Source organism: Leptidea sinapis, chromosome 15 (assembly GCF_905404315.1).
Source record: "Leptidea sinapis chromosome 15, ilLepSina1.1, whole genome shotgun sequence".
Classification (NCBI taxonomy): Eukaryota; Metazoa; Arthropoda; class Insecta; order Lepidoptera; family Pieridae; genus Leptidea; species Leptidea sinapis.
This window is the reverse complement of record NC_066279.1, coordinates 10,762,728-10,784,593: the sequence shown is the minus strand read 5'-3', so window position 1 is coordinate 10,784,593 and position 21,866 is coordinate 10,762,728. Positions and strand designations below refer to the sequence as shown.

At 38.9% G+C, this 21,866-nt stretch overlaps 1 protein-coding gene across 1 annotated transcript in view; it reads right to left on the bottom strand.

Annotated features, from left to right (window-relative positions):
• LOC126968451 (disks large-associated protein 4) overlaps positions 1-20,098 on the bottom strand; it is a 77,141-nt gene extending 57,043 nt beyond the window's left edge. The window contains exons 1-2 of the mRNA XM_050813486.1: positions 20,016-20,098; positions 10,402-10,645 (exon numbers count right to left, since the gene is read on the bottom strand). Of these exons, the coding sequence (XP_050669443.1) occupies positions 10,402-10,466 (65 nt within the window). The 5' untranslated portion in view covers positions 10,467-10,645; positions 20,016-20,098. The remainder of the gene's footprint in view (positions 1-10,401; positions 10,646-20,015) is intronic.
• Positions 20,099-21,866: the final 1,768 nt, after the last annotated feature.

The following is a 21,866-nucleotide window of genomic DNA, read 5'->3' as shown; positions in this document are numbered from 1 at the left end:
TTGCACTCTATAGCTGATAAAATATAGAAGTTTCACCTACTATATTAGATTTATAAAATAATAGTAGTAAGACACCCTAAATAGGATACAATATTATATAGTAGGGTTGGCAACCCTAAAAGCTGTCATGATGATGTCATCAAATTTGAGTGCCTGTCCATTGAGGCGAAGTGAATAAAAAAGGAGCGGTGCGGACGCATGTTTAAAAAATTATATCTGTTTTTAGAGTACCACACCTCACAAGGAAAAAACGGAACCATTATAGGATCCTTTTGTTTTCCGTCTGTCCGTCTGTCCGCCTGTCAAGATTAATTATTAATTTAGAATTAAGTTAACCGTGTCATGTGGGATATCGTATAAAAGGGCTTCATTGGCACAAGCTTAACCTGACTTTTATTATTTATAAGATGTTATAGTTTTTGATTTATGACGACGAATGAAAATACCCTTAAACTTTTTTTAAGTATAGGTAGGCATCTAATAATAAGTATCTACGGAACCCTCAGTGGGCACGCCCGAATCGCACTTGTCAGGTTTTTTATATATCAGGACTCCCTTTTAATACATACTATAATAAAGGTTCTTATGCGCCCGATACGCCGACATATTCTGAGATAAACATAAAAAAAATCTTAACTAAATTTCAAGCAATATTTTTTGAGTTTCTCTTTCCATTCTTTATGTTTGAGTTACAAACTTTTAGAAAATTTGAAATATTGAATAAGAGATAAGAATGTTTGTTTTTACTAACGTGTATTTTAACAGCCTTCACCAAGAGACATGAGCAACAATTTCATTTTTCAAAAGTGCACATAATTATGATAATTTCAAATATAAGTACCTATGTTTTGGAAAAATTCACTGATTTTCATTCAATAAATTATTATTCTCGGCTAATTGAGCAGGAGTACTTAATCTTATATCTTTAAATGAGCAATTCTTGTATATATATAATCTCGGAATCGGCTCCAACGATTTTCATAAAATTTAGTATATAGGGGGTTTCGGGGGCGATAAATCGATCTAGCAAGGTTTCAATTTAAAAAAATGTAGTTTTATCCGTATTTTAATGAGAAACAGCTACAATAATATTCGAATACAAAAATAAATTTCGCCACTCTATACAAGATTATAATAGCTCAGATGGGACATTAGGTGATCCGGGAAGCAGAAGACCCTGGTTCGAATCCAGATGTCCAATTAGTTTTTTTTTTGTTCAAGTTTTGTACATTCTTAAAAATCCGAGCAAGGCTCGGTCGTCCGGATATTCTGTTATTATTTATGCAAAACGAACTTATCGTTTGCGTGTCATACGCGCGTCCGTCGCGGGTCAGTGAGCATGGTCTATAATGAATAAGTCAGTATAATTACGAGTCTGTAGGACATATTTCGATGGTATGTCATCACGAATCGAACGTTGTCGACCTTATGGTGGCGTTGCTGAAGGGTCAGTATATATCTATATCGATAAGCGTACATCTTAATATATATAAATTACGTAGAACGGATTTTAATGGGGATTACTTCATGGAGAGCAGTTTAGTCCAACTTGAGAGATAGGATGATTTTTATTTCGATTTGGGGCCCATAATTAATTTTATTTCCAATATTTGTTTTGTATAGCATATTTCCTATGAGAGGATTTAGTGACGCACGGTTTGACAGTTCCACTGTGAAATAATTTCATTATAACAACAGAGAGCATTATTGGCTAATTCCTATAAAACAGTATTTTTTTTATATATGAATTCGAAAACCGCAAACAAATTAGCTCTTGGCCGTCGACGATAGAACAAACGCGTATACCTTTCTAAAGGGCCAGCAACGCTCTTGTGGTGATCATTTCATATCAGGTGACTCGTACGCTCGTTTGTCCTCCTCTTCAATAAACAAAATTTGGTATTGTTTGAGTGTGTTCTAGTTGAATTAGTGGCAGAGCGCGCGATTTGCTCGCGACGTCCGCGTCGGGTAAGTTGAACCAGTTTGAATTTGTCGCTAGAAACGATAGCATGTTTTCAATTTCCATATATACAGAACAGTTGATCAGTACTGCTCAAGCTAGAACTCCAATGTGGCAACAACGAACACTTTCATTATAAGAACAGAAACGTTTAATAAACATTGTTGTCTTAACTTTGTTGTCTTTTTTGAAATCACACTCCCACATACCGTGCTCTTTCTTAAATAATATCGTGCACACCAATTCCTATTTCTTATACCTCCCACTTAAGGTACAAATTTTCAATAAAAAGTAAAAGATAGTAGTAGTAATTTTAGATAATTGTACCACTACAATCGATGAAATAATGGGATATCATCCAGACGGAAGCAACCCACCGCCAGTAAATATTACGGAAGTCACCAAACACATCCTAAAACTCAAGGCAGATAAAAGTCCTGGTCCCGACGGTATACAAAACGAAGCCTTAAAAACAGGAGCTGCCCTGCTAGCCCACCCACTTACATACCTATTCAACAAAATTCTTGACACCGGTAAGGTACCAGATCAGTGGAAGAGATCACACATAATACTTCTATACAAGAAGGGAGATCCCCGAGATATAGCTAACTATCGCCCTATAAGCCTTTTATCATGTGTGTATAAACTGTTCACGTCAATCTTACAAAGTCGATTAAGTCCGGCAATCGATAAGCTCCAGCCGATAGAACAAGCGGGATTTCGGTCCGGATTTTCAACAACGGACCACATACAAGTAATACAACAAGTGTTAGGGAAGTACAAGGAGTTCAACAGGCATCTATATATTGCTTGTGTCGATTACGCCAAAGCATTTGACACGATTTCCCACGACTCTATTTGGGAAGGTCTGCATAAATGTCACATAGACGAAAAGTATATACGAGTGCTAAAGAGCATCTATAAGGGAAGCGTAATCCAAGTCAAATTAGAGACATGAGGCCCAGATATACCAATTTGCAGAGGAGTGCGACAAGGAGATCCCATATCACCCAAGTTATTCATAATGGTAATGCAACACATCTTTGATAATCTCAACTAGCAGTGGGAAGGGATCAAAATCAATCGAAATCGACTTATTCACCTCAGATTCGCGGATGATATTGTTTTATTTGCAGAAACAAGTAAGGGATTAGAAAAAATGTTAAATACTTTGAACACAAAAAGCGAAGAAGTAGGTCTTAAAATGAATGAAACTAAAACCAAGGTATATTTATTGAAGAGGAGGACAAACGAGCGTACGAGTCACCTAATATGAAATGATCACCACAAGAGCGTTGCTGGCCCTTTAGAAAGGTATACGCGTTTGTTCTAGCGTCGACGGCCAAAACAAACAGCCACACAAATATAATCAACTTGAACGGAAAGCCGCTTGAATATGTCAAAAACTACATATAAAACGAAGAACAAGAGGTCGAGCGCCGTATTAACATGAGCTGGAAAAACTTCTGGTCCCTGAAAGAAATCCTAAAAGGAGAATTTCCCCTCCACCTAAAGAAAACCGTCTTAGATACCTGTGTTTTACCTACTCTCACATACGGATGCCAAACGTGGACGTATAATACAAAAATTAAAACTAAACTTGTCTCATGTCAGAAAGCAATGGAAAGGAGCGTACTAAAAATAAAAAGAATACATAAAGTAAAATGTGAAGGCATACGACGAAAAACAAAGATTGTATATGCCTTACATTACGCTCTGAAACAGAAGTGGAAGTGGGCTGGACATATAGCAAGATGTAGAGACAATAGATGGACCTCAGAGGCAACTATGTGGGAAGGGCCAATAGGAAAAAGGAGAATAGGACGTCCTAGGAAAAGGTGGATAGAAGACATTCAAGCGACAGCAGGAAAAAAAGATAGCAATGGACAGAGAGGCATGGAACAAGCTGGAGGAGGCCTATACCCAAGAAGGGGTTCCAATCAATAATGACGAAGACAGTACATAACAACAGTCATTAATACAAATAAAAATTATATATATTTTTTCTTATCTATGTAAATAATGCTAACAATAAGTAATATTTATTATAATAGATGTAATCATAGATATAACTGTAATATAACTGTAAGAATGTAATTTAATAGTAGATTGGAAATAAATAGGTTTTATTATTATTATATCTCCCACTTTAGGTACAAATTTTCAATAAAAAGTAAAAGATCATCGTCGTCCCTTATTTGAAACCTCTGACAACACGTCACTCTCGCGCAAACGCCTAGCGGCCAATGTGAATTGTAAACACGTTAAGGCCAATTTACACTAGACGAGCGAATGCTCATTCTATCCCTACTCTATTCAATTCGTTTAGCGTAAACAGGCGTAGAGCAGTCTTTCGATGTTCGCAAAGATTCTATGGAATATTCTAAGACGCTTGATGTAAACGGCACTAGAGCGAGCGAACAGTAGCCTAGAGCGTTCTTGCGTGTCCGAATTCTAGTTCTAGTTCTTGGTTCTAATGGTTGATATTTTGGTGTAAACGCTGTAGACGAACTTTCGTCTACACTAATAGATCATGAAATAATACTCTTGTCCTAGCTCCGGCTCTTTGTTCGTTTAGTTTAAATGCACCTTTGCACGAGCATGCCGCGTTTACCGCGGCCGCGCCTTTCAACGTGAACAAGCACAACATTGCCAATCGCGGTAAACCGTGTCGATCCAGGGGCTAAATCCAGTGAAGGGGACTGAGTTTCACAAACTTAGTTTAATGGGCTGATTCCCCCATAAATTGCATAAAGTCTGCAGCGGCTCGGAAGGCGGACACCTTCAGTATGGCTTCATTTTCCCGGCGACCGTGGGACTGCAGCAGGGCACCTGTGACATGCCTGATATGGCGTATGTCGGGATCCAAGAGATATGCGGCCAGTCACTGTATCTTCTAGTGCTAATCAGTCGTAGCGGACTTCCGCCCCTCTGGTAATAAGGACTGGAAGACGAGAGAGTGGGTTCGTGTATGCCGCAAATGCTTACAAACTTTAATATATTCCCGCGCTGATGACTCCTGGCTCATTACTGGACGGAAAGTGCAAGTCCTGCGGCGGCACGTACGGCGGTTGGGTGGTGATGGTCGTATTGGAACTCACTAGAGGCGAGAGAAATGGTACGGCAGCTCACCTGACGACAAAGCAGCCCTATTTAGGGATCGCACTGCTTTCCCCAATCCAGGGAGGGGCCTAGAAAAGGTAGCCTAAACAAAGCTCGCCTCAATGCAACCCAGGTGGCTAACCGCGGTCATCTGGTCACCAATTAAAAGCAGTCTAAAGAAACATAAATTAACTGCATTCTTAAATTTAGCTGCGTGGAACGTAAGAACGCTACTGGACAATGAAAACAACCTCTGTCCTGAGAGGAAAACTGCACTCATAGCGCGTGAATTGTCCCGCTAAAACATCGACATAGCCGCACTCAGTGAGGCACATTTAGCGGATAGCGGTGAGCTCTGTGAGGAATTGGGTGGATATACGTATTACTGGGAGGGTAAACCTGCAAATGAACGAGCCGCAAAGGGTGTTGGATTTGCGATCCGAAACAACATCGCTAGATCGCTACTGGAGCCTCCAAAAGGGATCAATGACAGGTTCATGACACTACGACTCCACATGGCTCCCAGGAAATACCTACATCTTGTAAGCGTGTATGCACCTACTATGACAACACCTGATGAGGACAAACTTCAATTTTATGAGAATCTGCGTGATGTTTTGCTGGGGATTCCAGATTGTGACAAGTTGATTCTGCTGGGTGACTTTAATGCGCGTGTTGGCACAGAATATATCGCCTGGAAGAACGTACTGGGGAGACATGGAGGAGGTAAGTGCAACACCAACGGTGTTGCTCTCCTGACGTTATGCTCCGAATTCAACCTCAGCATAACAAACACATTCTTCAGGCTACCCGATAAATACAAGACATCTTGGATGCACCAACGCTCTGGGCACTGGCATCTTCTTGATTACATCATTGTACGCCGGCGAGACCTGATGAGATGTACTTATTACAAGAGCAATGCGTGGTGCCCAAGGCTGGACTGACCATCGTCTTATTAGATCGAGGATGAGGCTTTACTACAAGCCTCCGCGTAGAGCAGAACACAGGATTCCAGCTCGACTTGCTTGTGCGCGTTTGGTGCGTGATGAGGGACTGTGTCGTGAGCTAGATGCGGAATTTGAGGCAGCAATGCCCAGCACTGATGATATTACCTCAGTGGATGCCAGGTGGCGTACATATTCCAAGGCTCTCTATGATGTTTCTCAGCGAGTTATTGGCACACCACATAAAAAACATCAAGACTGGTTCGATGATTCTGATGTGGAAATACGGCAGCTTGTTGAAAACTATCGTCTCGCTCTAAGAGGAGTCATCAGTGCAGGGCAGCGCAAGTCTCTACAGCAGGATCTTAAAGCAAATATCCGAGAACAAAAGGATAGTTGGTGGCGCCGTAAAGCCGAAGAACTACAATGGTTAGTTGACACTAGCCAAACCGCAAAATTTTTCGAAGGGCTAAAATCCGTTTACGGACCCCGCGCTAAAAGGACTGCCCCTGTTTACTCGCGAGATAAAGCTAAGAAGTTGACAGATACAAATGAGGTTCTTCTTCGTTGGGCTGAACACTTTAATGAACTGCTCAATCCCGGTAGTCAAGGAGCAGATCTGTCTTACATTAATTCACTTGAGAGCTTGCCATCTGCTTCGGGCTTGGATGACCCGCCTTCGTACGCAGAGTTCGTTACTGCGATCAACCGTTTAAAAAATGGTAAATCAACTGGTTCGGACAGTCTGAAATTTTCAAATACGGTGGACCGAGTATCAGGTCCAGACTTTTTGAACTTATCAAACTGATTTGGGATGTTGAGATGGTTCCACAGGACTGGAAGGATGCTTCTACTAGCAAGCTATATAAAGGCAAAGGGGACCTCTCTGATTGTGGCTCGTTTAGAGGCATTGCATTGCTTTCCACAGCTGGCAAAATTCTGGCGCACATCATCAATAGTCGCCTTAGTAATTTAGCTGAATGCTTCCTTCCGGAGACCTAGTGCGGGTTCAGACCTAAAAGAGGTACGGTTGATGCCATCTTTGTAGTCAAGCAACTTCAAGAAAAAAGTTTTGAACAACACCGCGACCTCTATTTATGTTTTTTGGACCTGGAAAAGGCCTTTGACCGTGTTTCTAGGACCGCCCTCTGGATTGTTCTAGAAAAATGTGGCTGTCCTGCAAAGTTCGTCAATTTAGTGCGCCAGTTCCACGAAGGCATGACAGCCCGTGTGCGTCACGAAAACAACTTCACAGACCAGTTCCCGGTCACTAGCTCTGTAAAAGCAAGGCTGTGTAATGGCTCCGACCCTTTTCGCTATCTACTTCGCTGCAGTAATGAATGACGCTCTTAAGAGCTGTAATGACAAGATTACCATAAATGTCCGCATGGACAAAAGCGTTTTCGACCTCGCACGTCTCAGAGCAAAACGCAAAAAAGACTCTGTTTCAGTAATAGATGTTCTGTATGCCGACGATGTCTGCCTTATGGCTGACAGTTTGAACGACCTACAGAGTTTTTTGGACAAATAAGATGAGTCCTGTCGTAAATTCGGATTAGTAATCAGTGCTTCTAAGACCCAGATTCTAAAACAACCTGCGAAAGGTAAATCTGCGGACGATGGTGTTGTTTACCTACCAGGAACACCACTGCCAGAAGTAGGTACCTTCCGGTACCTTGGAACTATGGTCTAGAGTCTGAGATCTCTGCGCGAGTCGCCAAAGCAGCTGCAGCTTTCGGTGGTCTTAACCGACGAGTTTGGAAATCACATGACCTGAAACTCCACACAAAACTCGCTGTCTACAGGGCCATAATCTTACCATTGTTGCTCTATGCCTCGGAGACCTGGTGTCTTTACAAGGGAGATATCAGACGCCTTGATACCTTCTTCATGAAGTGTCTTCGGGCGATTCTTCGGGTGAGATGGCAGGATCGTGTGCCAAACTCGGAGGTTCTACGTCGAGCTAAGCTCGCTGGAATGGAGTATATGCTAATGAAAGGCCAACTACGCTGGTGTGGACACCTTGTACGCATGGAGTCTTCCAGATTACCAAAAAAGGTATTTTACTCTGAGCTTAGCTCAGGTAAACGAAAGCCTGGAGGACAGTTTCTGCGTTACAGGGATGTCTTAAAACGCCACTTGACTGCTATTGGCATGTCTAGTGAGTCATGGGAGGAGCTTGCAACGCAGAGGTCGGAGTGGCGCACTGCTGTCAACACGGGTATAGAAAACTTTGAGCGTTCCCGTCTTGAAGACCTTGACGCCAAACGCCTGATCCGAAAAACTCGACCCAAGCCCTCCTTCCTACAACTATACTCGCAATTCAAGTGGGTGTCTTAATGCGCTTCTTGCAATAGGACCTTCAAAACAAAATTTGGTTTTGCGAGTCATGCTCGCGCTCATGCAAGAGCCCAGATGAAGACGAGCTAAGGGTGTCGCCGTCGACGGATACGTCTGGGAGGACATCATTATCATCATCATCATGCCTAAACCACATATAATAAAAAAATGCCCTATCAAAAAGGGATACTGCAAAGTCAAGGATTAATGTTTTAATGATAAAAATATTTTGACAGGCTACGATGGTCAGCAAATCTGTAACTTGCAATAGTTTTGAATTTGAATCGCTCATCGCAACACGCGCGCGATTGTTGTAGCCTAAACGCGTCCGACCAAAGTGTTTTACGCGGAACGGTACCGAACAATATTTGATGGTATGTCGCACTGTCCATCGCAAAAAATATTATTATGACCTTACGGACCGTACCGAGTAAGACGCGGGACCAACAGGTGCGAGGCGTCCACCGGACCGTCCGTACCAAATCCGACCATGTGTTTAGGCTTTTATTCCATTCATAGATTAGGTACCTATTCTATTCCTTTCTTTGTCTATTTGAATAAAGTAAAAAAATTCTCAAACATGAAGCATAATTGGTTTAAATAAAAAAAGTGTATTAAATACACTAGCATTAAGATGACGTCTGGCATACCGGCATTCTACAGCAGCGCGTTTTGCGAGAATCTAACATCGCACAGCCGCTTTGTGGAATTAATTACCAGCTGCTGTTTACCCGATACGACTAAGGGACCTCCAAGAAAAGAGCACACTTACTGCAGCTTAAAGGCCGGCAATGCATCTCTTGACACCTGTTGTTGCAGATGTCCATGGGCGGTTGCCTCACCACTCTCCTTCCCGTGAGCCTCTTACCCGTATGGCCCCTCTTATATAAAAAAAATACCTAGGTAAATAATTAGGCAAAGTAAGTCGGTAATTCTTTCTTGTGTAATCGTGCGAGTTGTAAAGTAATTTGGGCATTGTCAGATTGGTCCTCGTCTCTACAGCCACAAGTAGACAGTAACACCTGAGTTGCGTGAAAATGGCACATGCTGTCTAATTCACGCACACCTCGACTAAGTAGCAGTAGCTATTAGCTAAGTAAAACTAGGTACCGAAAAAGTACGAATAGTGTGGGTACACGAATTAATCAATGTGTTATGAACCCAACGCAGCTGCTAAGTACGATATAAAATGAATATTAAGTATATAAGTATTAAAAAGTATGATAGCAAAAAGACAGGTTTACCCCGTTTCCTGGGTTTTCCCCCACAAACCATAATAATATGTTATTAGTTATAAGCAAATTGAAGTTTTATCCCCCAACACTTAGATTTTTATGATAATAAGGGGCGAGACGAGAAGGACGTTCAGATGATGGTAATTGGTACGCCCTTCCCATTACAATGCAGTGGCGCTTAAAATTCTCGAAAAACCCAAAAATTCTGAACGGCACTGTAATTGCGCTCGACACCTTGAGACAAGATGTTAAGTCTCATTTGCCCAGTAATTTCACTAGCTACTGCGTCGTTCAGACCGAAACACAGTAATGCTTACTCATTACTGCTTCATGGCAGAAATAGGCGCCGTTGGGTACCACCCATAATCTAGCCGGCATCCTGTGCAAAGGAGCCTCCCACTGGTATAAGGTTATAGGAATAAATTTTTGAGACTAACATATAAGGCTTAATTGTAAATTGCTATAATAAGTAGATTATAAGTAATCATGTCAATATACCTTAATAATAAGCATTTGAAATTTGAAAAAACATTTTTTGAGCATAAGCACAGCTAAAGTATCAGCTATTCTTATAAAAGGTATAACTAGGTGAAACTTCTGTTTCTCTATTCTGTGTGAATTGTACAATTTTATGAAAGTGATAATAGCGGAATTGGTTGGATAACATCCATTGCGGACAGTTGCATTGAGCGCATGTAGACGGCACCCGCACAAACCGTCGTTTCAAAGGGTGCTTATTCTTATTGTTAGTGAGTTGGAACTCTTGTTAAAAACAAACAAAGTCATGCATGTTGAGGAACTCACAAGCATAAAATACCTTTTTATCCACCGAAAAAATCTGCTACCGCCCTTCCTGGTGTTCGATTTCTTCTTTTTCCCCATTGTAACACAACACTACATATGAAAAAAAAATCACTAAGCCTTGGTAATTATCAAATTCAATTTTCGAACACTGAACACAGAGTATGAGTGCACTCAACGACTAGGCTTTCTTTGATTGGTGTATCAAGTTTATATTTGGAATACGATGTCTTTGGCCGGTACAGGACTCTTTAAGGGCTCTACACATAACAATAATTTTTTTAGTTACAGCTATATAGATAGAAATTTAACTGGTACAGTTAAAAAGTAGGTACCTGTTCTTATATCCTTGTAATCAAGAAGTCTCAGTGTGGACTATGAAACAGATCTTTATAACTGTAATTGGTAAAATAACAGATTGTACATATAATAATAACATTATTATGACAAAAAATCTAATAAATTTAGTAGAGAACCCTTAAACTATTCGCACTTGGCCGTTTTCTACATTGTTACGTAGCTCATCCATAAAAAAAAACTTTATCACACAAACTCCTTTGTTTAAATAACGAAATACTTTCAAATTAAGAAAGAATTTTTCAAAAATGGAATCCGAACAGCAATGCGCGCCGAGAAGCGCGTGCACCGACACTGGCTCGTGGCCACGTTCAAATTTAGAATCCCAAAACAAACGGCTTGATGCACGCGCGACGGGAGAAATGCGGTGTTGTTTATTTAATTCGAAGTTCCAACTGTCTCGATTCTACAATAATAGTTACAGTTTATTTGCAACTGGCTTTGTAATATGAGCGAGCAGATGTGGCGTTTTAATCATTTTTAACTTGACAATAACTGAGATGTGGTCGTTGATTTATAATTCTTACAATCAAATCAGAATCTTGTTAAATCTCCTACATATAAAATTTAGACGCAATTTGAATTGCCGCAAGCGCGCCTTTAATAAATATTTAATTATAATTATTGTTTGCTCATAATCCGTGTTATTTAAGCTTTGTATGTATTGATTTATAAGGGAATTCATGATCGATATTTTTACTCACTTCTTCACACTTCCACACGTTGGTATTTTTTTAAATATAAGTTTGGACAAACGGGAACGAGGCTCACGGGATAGACCATGGTGACTGGCGACAGCCCGTGAACATCCAAAACAGGGGTCAAGAGATGCGTTACCGGTCTTTGAGTATGCAACGTATGCTTGATAACAATGTAATTTTTCCCTTCAGCCACGTCTCCTAACCAGGATCGCCTTTTAGAACATCGACGGAATCGAGCCCTTTACAGCCTAAGCAGCAATGGTGTTGTATTTAGTACTAAAAAAAGGTAGATAATTAATTTTAAACAATATGAAGCGTTCGTTCTCCAAGTATTGAGAGCTGTTGTCACGAATAAAAAAAATATATGTTGCTTATAATATAGATAAATTTTGGACAGTTTTATGCATTTTTTTATGGTAGGGGGTTAATCCGGTATATCAAGTGAGAATAGTCCCCCACACACGGTATTTTAAAAAAGACTTACGCCCTTTTATTGAAGGCTGCCAATATCCAATGCTGGAAACACCGTATAAGAAAACTCGTTGCATAGTATGGTTGCACGTGCTATCTCTTCTAGCTGGCATTGAGGTGAAAGAGATAATCGCGCAGTTAAACCACGCCCAATACATTTCAATTTATTTTGAATTTATGGCCTTTAAGGAAACATTGTACCGATGACTAGTTCTATACTGCGCTGTCATCGCCTAAGCAAAAATAAACTTTTAAGTTTTAACTACCATTTTAAGCCCGCCATGCACTAAGCGACTTGTGAGTTGCATTTGAACTATTCTTCCGGGTTTGAATAAGCGGGACAACTGCTGCCTAAACATACGTTATTGTAGAGGACAAACGACCGTTCGGGTCACCTGGTGTTAAGTGATCACCGCCGCCCAAATTGTGTTGCAACACCAAAGGATGGTGTACGCTTGTTTCTTGAAGGGTACCGTATCGTCCCGGAAACACCGCACCGTGTGTTAAGTAATTTGTAAGGTAATTGTAAGAGATATAAATATGAGGCAGTTGAGTTAACGAACGGATGTCTCGGTATAGCATCTCATCCAAACCAAAAAAAAAACATTGAGTTTCTTGCGCCCGTTCTTCTCAGGTCTGAGGCATACTATTATTAATGGGTGGTTTTTGACGTTTAATAAGTGATTTTAAATTCTATCTTTTAAAAAATATTTCAATTTGTAGCTTTAGCTATATCTTACTCGGTTACTATATCTATTTCTGTATCACTACTTCAAATACATTGCCCTTGCAACGCTACGGCTATATTGAAAAATTTGTGCAATGGTGTGCAAAATAATGGAAAAACGAATAAATTTATCTCATACAGAAATATGAACGGGTGCAACAAACTCAGCGGGCTTCTTTTTTTTATAAAAATATGGTTACCATGTAAAATTGTACAATAAACTTTATTATTTAATAACCTTTCGGCGGTCGCTTCATTCCCAGTCCGTGGTATCATTAAGAAAATCGTTTATGTTATAATAACCTTTCCCACACAAACGTTTTTAAACAATTATTTTAAATTTCGTAACGCATTTGTTTTGTACTTACTCTGTATTATATATGTATCGTCTACGTATACGCTAAGCTAGTATACTGTTAGTCTATTTATGAAACAATGGTCGTCCACAATGCGATTTAATACTCAATCCCTATAAAGTTCACTACTTGCGACATATGGCCAACTAGTATACAATCTAGCACCGCTGTTTTGGCATATCTACGACGCTTTTAGCAAAAAGAAGACGCGTGGTTAAAATAAATTTAAATACAGTCTTAGTTCATCCATACACTAAGCGGCACATTCGCTGGCAAACGGTAACTTTCTAATACGGAAAGTACATCAGGCCGTTCCCGCAACAATTGATAAAATGTTTTAATGGTAACATTGTTGCAGTGCAACATCCAAATGCAATCAAAACAATGCAACAGAGTTGAGTTTATTTGATTTCAGTAGGCTTTGATTATCAATAGCTCAAATATTTTAAACCAAACCTCTAAGATACAAACTGTACAACCTTCGATGTAAAAATTTTAGACATTATAAAATAATTAATAAGAAAGTAAAAGGTTCAGAGAGCAAATCAGCAACAATGGGAAATATTACACGAACGATATCAGTCGTTTTTGCTCGTTTAGAACGACCGTGCGAATCACACAGTGTGCGGCCCGCCTAATCGTCTGAGTCACAGCGATCTAAATCGGTCGCATGCTTCGTCTTTTACGAATAGATTTAATTATAGTGTCAACCCCTTTGATATGTTTTAACTGCGTGTCAAGATTGGTCCCACTAGTGATATATTAGTGTGCCTATAAGATTCTCTTGATCCATTTGAACTCTTCAATAATTCGGATCAGAAGAAAAGAGCAAGTATATCAACTCCTTTTAAGAAAAAGCCTATCTGTTGTTATAGTCATAAGATATATATCTTGTTAGTCATAGTGGTTCAGTTCTAAAATATAAGCATTCTTGTTTTATCTTATATATAAAATTAAAAAGAAATAGCTAAACTTAGTAACTACTCTATCTATCCCCAGAGTTCGGTGATCTACCGTACCCTTTTATATATTCGTCCATACTAAAAACTCTTTCAAAAATCAAATAATTTTAAATATTTTATTACAGAGTTTTTGTTAATAACAACACCTAAATTAATTCGAGCAATAAATATTGTACCTTAAATATTGTGAACCTGTAATTGGCCATCGTTTAAAAGTTTTGTAATTAGTTTACTTTCATGTGCTGTTGGATGACCCTAAGGGCATCCCTGCAACTTCCAGCTAATTCCATACCTAAACGCTTCAAATTGTATTATTTTATTATGAGAGTTAGCTGTTCTATGTTTTTGACCACTTCGAGCTCAAAAGTTAAATGAAACCGTATTATACAAGTTTTTAAACCGCAATTACTTGTGTTTAAATAAAATACTTTTAAAGGATTAAAACGCCTTAACTCTGTTCCGATGCTGACGAGGAGGCCGCAGTTTGTTCTCATGGAGTACTTACAGAGTACAGAGTTAAGGCGCCAACAGTGCCACGTCAACCAGCCTACCTGCCATATGTAAAGGGTATTACAGACATAATTAGTAGGATCCTAAAACGTGCTTCAGTTAATACTATTTTCAAGCCACACAAGAAGATCCAGCAATTCTTGAGACCAGTTATGTGTAATATTCCATTGCAAGATGCAGGTGTCTATAAACTGCACTGCGACTGTGGCCTGTCTTACATTGGGCAAACCAAACGTAATATCTCAAGCCGACTTAAAGAACACATTGCGGATATCAAACACAGACGTCACTCTAAGTCAGCTGTATGTGAACACATAACAGACCGTTCTAACCACTACAACCGGTTCGACCAACGAAAAGTTTTGGTAAAAGAGAATAGATTTCTCCCAAGACTGGTACGTCAAGACATCGAAATTAAAATACACCCAAATTTCAATAGGGAAGATGGTCTAAAATTATCTAACACCTGGGATCCAATAATCTCTAAATTAAAACCCATAACTACACATACCAAAAAAGAAGAGGACACTGTCAGTAAATTTTGCCAAAAACCATCTGTGTACAGCAAATACCACCTCCGTGGAAATAAATGGCGCTAAACTTCATGACAACTATGACAAATACTATCTTTGACTCACTTCATCTGCAGTCCCCCTGAAAACGAGATCTGGAAAGGTCTTGAAACGTCGGGTTAGCTAAAATAAAAATATAACTTTTACGCAAACATCTAACCGTTACAATTACACGCGTTTTAATCCTTTAAAAGTAATTTATTTAAATGTGTAACACTCGCGTTTAATCAAAGAAAATACTAATTACTTTTGTTGTAAAATTAATTGTTGTACAAAAGATGTAACATTGGGACATAAGATATTGCGTTCAACAATTTAACACTACATTGCCAGACAATGAGTCTTATCCGTACATCTGCTTATATTTATTATTAACGGCCAACATCAATCCCGATTTTAGTTTAGCGTTCCGAAATTGATAATTTTATATATTTCCTGCGTTTGTCATTTCAATTTCGTATGAAATACTTTTGTGATGTCCTTCTTTTAATGCATCTATCGGAAGGCGTAATGGTATTTTTAGATTGGTACTAGTATGTATATACGTTTTCATTACAATTCGAAGAGAAATTAAGATTACTAAGACATACAGAAACGCAGCTTCGTGATCGATATTTAAATTCGATGCTGAGTTTAAAAATATCCGTCGAGTATTTGACAAATACTTGAATACTGCGTTCATACCCAAAGAATAATTGCAGTTGTGTCAAATATCATACAAGCTTAACTGACACATAATTAGTTAAAACCAGTTCATCGACTGCAGTTCATTACTCCAACTACCAAATATTTACACCTACCCACCGTATGACAAAAAACAGTAAACATTACGTCGTGTCAATGATGCAACACATCTTGGACTCTAGCCAACACTCAACTGTGACATAGATAGAAGAAGGAAGCTGATAGATGTTGCCAGAATTCAACACACTCAAATAATGATCAGATTTGGTACGGCCGAACATAGAACACGGTCTGCAAACGACCATATTCGATGGTATGTGGCATTGTCCATAGCACAGAATTATTATTATTACCGTCCGGACCATACCGAGTACGAAACCGGGCCAATCGGTGCGAGGCACACACCGGAAGATCCGATGGTCCGACCGTACCACGTGTTTAGGCTTTCGTTCGGCGCATTGGTTACCTCATCCATTTCTGCTAGAAAACAGCAGTGCAAGAAAAAGCAATTAACGGCATATGAATGTGTTCCGAATGGAAAACGTTGCCAATTTCATACAAAATATCAGAATATCGCGTCCGGATGATTCAATTAATTTGTTTTCCGAGTTTAAATAAAACAAACGTATGCGCCACGTAGATTGCCAATGCTATAGCAACATTGTTTGAAGTTGAATTCTCGTAAGAATTCAAATACTTTTATTCAAAATAGTAATTTATAATCACTTTTTGAACGTCAAAAACTACCACCTATTCAATAATACATGCCCCAGACCTGAGAGGAACGGGCGCAAGAAACACAGCGACATATCAACATATATAAGCTAGACATAAACCGGAAAACGCGTTAAAACCGTGATGCTATTCGGAAGCGAGACGACGATTACAAAGACCATCATCTTAAGTCTACGCTAGGTGGCTCTTATGACATTGCACTGCCCTATACGTCTATCAAACAGCAGATACAACGTCGATAATGGAAAGGAAAACGCAAACGTGGACGCCATAAGTTCGACTGGCAACTAGCGGTCACTAAGGCCACTGGAAAGGCCTGGTGTGACGTGACGTTCGGCGAAACGAATCCTTTCAGAAAAGTGGAACACTGTGGACACTACCCCTCTAAGTTAAAGACAAGGATCCTGAGTCCCCGCTATTTGAAGCACCATGTAGACGTGCATTTGGAAACTCGAATACAAAAAACGAATTAAGAAAATCGTATCAGAACGTGTGCCTTAAGTCTCAGTTTGACAGACGCGTTGTGATGTGACTCCTGCAATGACGTTCTATACATATGGACATATCTGATAGCGGAACGGCAAAAGTGTGCTTAGAGACAATCTAAGCACATTTTTCTCCTTAGTCGCAAAAAAAAGATGGTGTGGCTTATCACCGGTAAGTTTATTATATTCATATAAGATGGGTTGGCAAAAAGCGTAAATAATTTAGTAAAACGAATATTTTTTCATTAATAATGGTAGAAAAATTATTGACAAGTATTCACATCCCATTTCAGAATGAGACAGATGAAAGGACGCGACAAGCACACAGTCAGAAATGAAAACTATAGAGACGCACTTTTTTCAAAGGCTCAGTGAACAATGACTAGCAATATTGTATTTTGTGTGCGGAAAGTAAGTGCCGGTGAATACAAACGGCTTAAAAGAACGTGATCAATTACAAACTAGTGCTATTTACACGATATCAAAGATGTATCGTAGCCTAGTGATATAGTGCATATACCATATTTCGGCTTTCATTTTGTATGACGTGTATTTTCTATATGTATAAAACGTCATTGGACTCCGGGATCGAATTACACTACGCCTTACAAATCCACCACACATTTTTTGGTATATCTCGGAGGGCTTAGACAACATTTTCGTTGAAAGCTCCCAGACGGCTTATTTTTTTTGGACACCTCCAACAAATATTGTTAATATATATATAATTATCGTTATTATAAAGACTTTAAACAAATTATATACTAAATCCATCTTCGACAATCACGCTATCCATTACTGAATACAGCCTGACATTCGCTACAGTAGTTTTTAAGTTTATCGCGAATATACAGACAGACATTGATACGCCCTGCCCATTACAATGCGGTGCCGCTCAGTATTCTTGAAAAACCCCAAAAATTCAGAGCGGCACTACAACTGCGCTCGTCACCTTGTGTTATGCATATACCGCGCGTTGTGCTTAAGTTTCGATTAAGGTTAATTACCTAATGTTGATGACTCAAAAAATGTATTGGGGTTAATGAACTCGGCATTCAATGTTACTACTTTTAGGGCTTGTATACATGAAACAACTGCTAACGAAATATACTTGTCAATAATTTTTCTACCATTATTAATGAAAAAATATTCGTTTTACTAAATTATTTACGCTTTTTGCCAACCCATCTTATATGAATATAATAATCCCTTAAATTTAATTTCGTTACATAGCTTTAATCAGCGAATTAGTTATATGCATTAAGAAAGAAATATAGATAACACTAAACTCGGATGATTTCTATAGGAATAATGTAAGCATCGGTTTTTTCGGAATAGTTCGAGACTTTGAAGGTGAGTCCAGACTCCAGAGTCTAGACTTATATATTTATATTAACACGTGATAAACCATATAATATAGTTTCTTAATGCGTAAACAACTAGCAAAATTTCATACAGTGTGTCTCAAAATTCAACGTGAAGCCGAAACAGGATGATAGGCTAGATGATAAATATCATCAGAAATCAGAAAATAAATCCATCCGATGTTTCATAGAAATTATTTGCAATAAACAAAAAAAAAATCTGGCTATCTCCAATTTTAAACCATTTTCTTTTATTCTTGTGGAAAATGTTTTTTATTTTTGCCCATTTCAAATGTATCACCATAACCTGAAACAACATATCTTTAATGACAATCAAAAATAATGACACGATTGACCCAAATTTTCTTAGAATTAACACTTTTTGCCGAAATTTTAATTTGACATTTACAAAATATCTCTTTGACAGAGCCTCCAAAAAAAATGATTCAGAGTACGTTGGCAAGTGCCATCAAAAGTTGGCGCATTTAACCAGGTTTCCAAAATGGTACAACACTTGTTGGGTTAAAACTAAAAAATATGAGTAAAAAATAAAAAATAATGAAGTAATCCGATTTTATGCGAATCCAATTTACTTAGCTAAAATGGTTTTGATTCGCATAAACTTTGGTGATCCTTTTTTTACTACAAAATAATGAGAGATATGAAAATGGAGAAAATCTGTTTTTATTTTTTATTTTAAACCTATAATTTCTACAGAACATGGGATGGATTTTTTTTCTTGATTTTTCTGATGATGTTCACATCTAGCCTATCATCTGATTTCAGCTTGACGTTAAATTTTGGGACAACCTGTATATTATGAAATGTTAGTTCCTCGTAAAAAATGTAGTTGGCACTGTAAAAGTTCTGTTATATTTTAAAGTTTTTCCTAAGTATAAGACGTCTTTTGGATTTTGTCATCAGAATAAAATTCAGCCTTCAAGAGACCTTTGTAGTTACCTGGAGATTTTAGGGATGGAACACAGTTATTCAACAACAAGTATGGTTTATTACTTTGGAGTTTAGACGTAACCCTAAGCGTAACGTAAATATTATAAATTATGCCAATGTGAATATTAGTTTCTTACCTTACAGACGCGACTATAATGTATATATTACATATATATTTATACAGTCGGTTGTATGGTTAATTAGGGAAAACTTTTGCGTTCTAACCAGGACACTAATGGGGCACTGCAGATTAAACAAACACCTCTCAATCCTAGGCCTCAGAGATTGAAGACCGTGTACATTCTGTTATAGTGCAGATGAAACCCCGTTACACATTCTCTCTGAATGTGGTCCTTTAATGCGTAAACGTAGCATCTCTTTGGGAAGTCCAATTCTATTTCTTCAACCACTTGAGATACGTCAGATCACTGCAAAAGATATAGTAAGATTCATAGAAGGAATCAATCTTAGCAGTGAGCTATAGTTAACAGTTAACAGGCTATCACAATAGATCAATTGGTCATTGGTCGCAGTTGTTAATCGATTGAGAACGATAAGGTCGTCTATGAAATGAGCGTTCACAAACAGACAATTTTTTTTAATTAATTAATGTACGGAAACGGCACTCTTACGATTTTACTACATTATGTATAGATGTAGGAGTGAGTCACAATGGCACGTAGCGGGAATTCGGCTATTTTGTATCTATATAAATATAGGTCGTAAAAACACACGTGTATTAAAAAAACAATCACCATTTAACACAAGAGCACTAGTGAAGAGTCCCGTTTCCCAGCGTCAATATATCCAGAGCAACGCGCGAGTACTGAAGTTCGAACGAACGGGTGCTTAACGAGTTAATTATAGCTCTGATATTTGGTCACAGAGCTGTCAGTGGGTCTATCTATAGCTTATGAGCTTTTACGTTTACGCTGGCACCTGTGCAAGATAATTTGTAGTATAGGACTAATTCGCGCGCTGTATTATTAGATGTGCATTCAAATGTTTCCAAGAGTTGTTGAGGGTAAGGTAAGTACTTTACCATTCTGGACATTCAAGCGCACTACAAAGCACAGCTAAGCTCTGGCCACATATAGAGTATTGCTGTCTGTATCTTTGGTCTGGCGCACCCCAGTATCTGCTCGAACTGTCGTTGACCCAGTGCTATGTGAACGGTTAGGTAACTTGGCGTAAGGGCGTCGCTTTATTGTGTATTCTACCGCATTTATCACGGGGAGTACTCCGAAGAGCTGTTTGACCTAATTCCTGCTGCTGAACTCCACCTTCGCACGACGCGCCACAAATTAGGATATCATCCACACCATCTGGATGTGATGCGTTCCTCTACAGTGCGGTTTTCAAGGAACTTTCTTCCACGTACGACAAAGCTGTGGACGGGTCACCAGTGGCCATTCGCATGGCGTATCCGTGAAGTATAACTTCATCGCGATCGTAACTACCCTCCGTAGCGCAACATGTTCACGACGAATTTTCGCTAGGCGACGATACAATACTAACAAGATGATGAGGGAGGCATGCGATAGCGTGCTACCGCATCCGAGTTGCTTAACACATTAGACAATCTCGAAAAGTCGTAGATGGTCCCGATATCGACCGTCACTACACCGCCTTCGACGGCGAAGACGAGATATTAGACGCGGATTTGTCAAAATTTCGTTACGTTTGGTTTAGTTTTGGAGAAGGAAATAGGCGCAAAAAACTCGATTTTTGAGCTGTTGTCATTATCGCACTAAACTTTGTTTTGCCCGCGACGAGATAGTCTTCAGCTAATTTTATCTCGAAAGAAGCAGAGCTTGTTTTGTTTATTTACTTTTGAGTAACGCATCTCTTTAAACCAGCCAAGTGCGAACACACCCAAGTAGAATTTTAAGATACTGAACTAACTACTTATATGTTGGAAAAATATTATAAATTTACTTATTATTCTAAAATATATTTGAAAAATTTGATAAAAGATACTTAAATCCTTATTGTACTCCATCAAGTATCCATTTGCACATAACGAAGACTCAAAAATTGTGTCAAAAATAACTGAAAGTCCACAACCTTCAAAAATCCAATGATAAAACCATATTCTGTTTTTGCATCGCTAGTCTACACTGCAAGGTCACACTATCCATTAAAAAAACTAATTCACTTTTTCTTCAACTGCACTTGCCAAATTCAATTCGCGAGCGTCTCGCTATAATCGCGCGCGCCGCTATGCGTCACTTAGTTGTCACTGTCAAACATTATGGCGGGCGCTTTCCTCACGCGTATTAACTATCATAATAAAGTGTGTCCGTGTGTCGGTCTGCACATAAAAATGTGTTTTTTTGTACGCACGCAAGAAGTTATTCATGTTTGGCGTAACAAAATAAAAATTCTTAAAAAAATTATATCTCGTGCTATTTTACGTTTGTAGGAAGAATAATATTGTATTAAAGAAGGTATTAAATACAACCAATGAAAATTCTCTAACAAGTAGCTGAAGTATGATACAAATGGTCCAGTTGAGCAGCTAACGTCAGGGTGTCGATTTTCCGTGACGGTGTGCGCGCGCATCGCAAAAATTCACTCTGATATTTTTTCCTAACGCGCCAAGA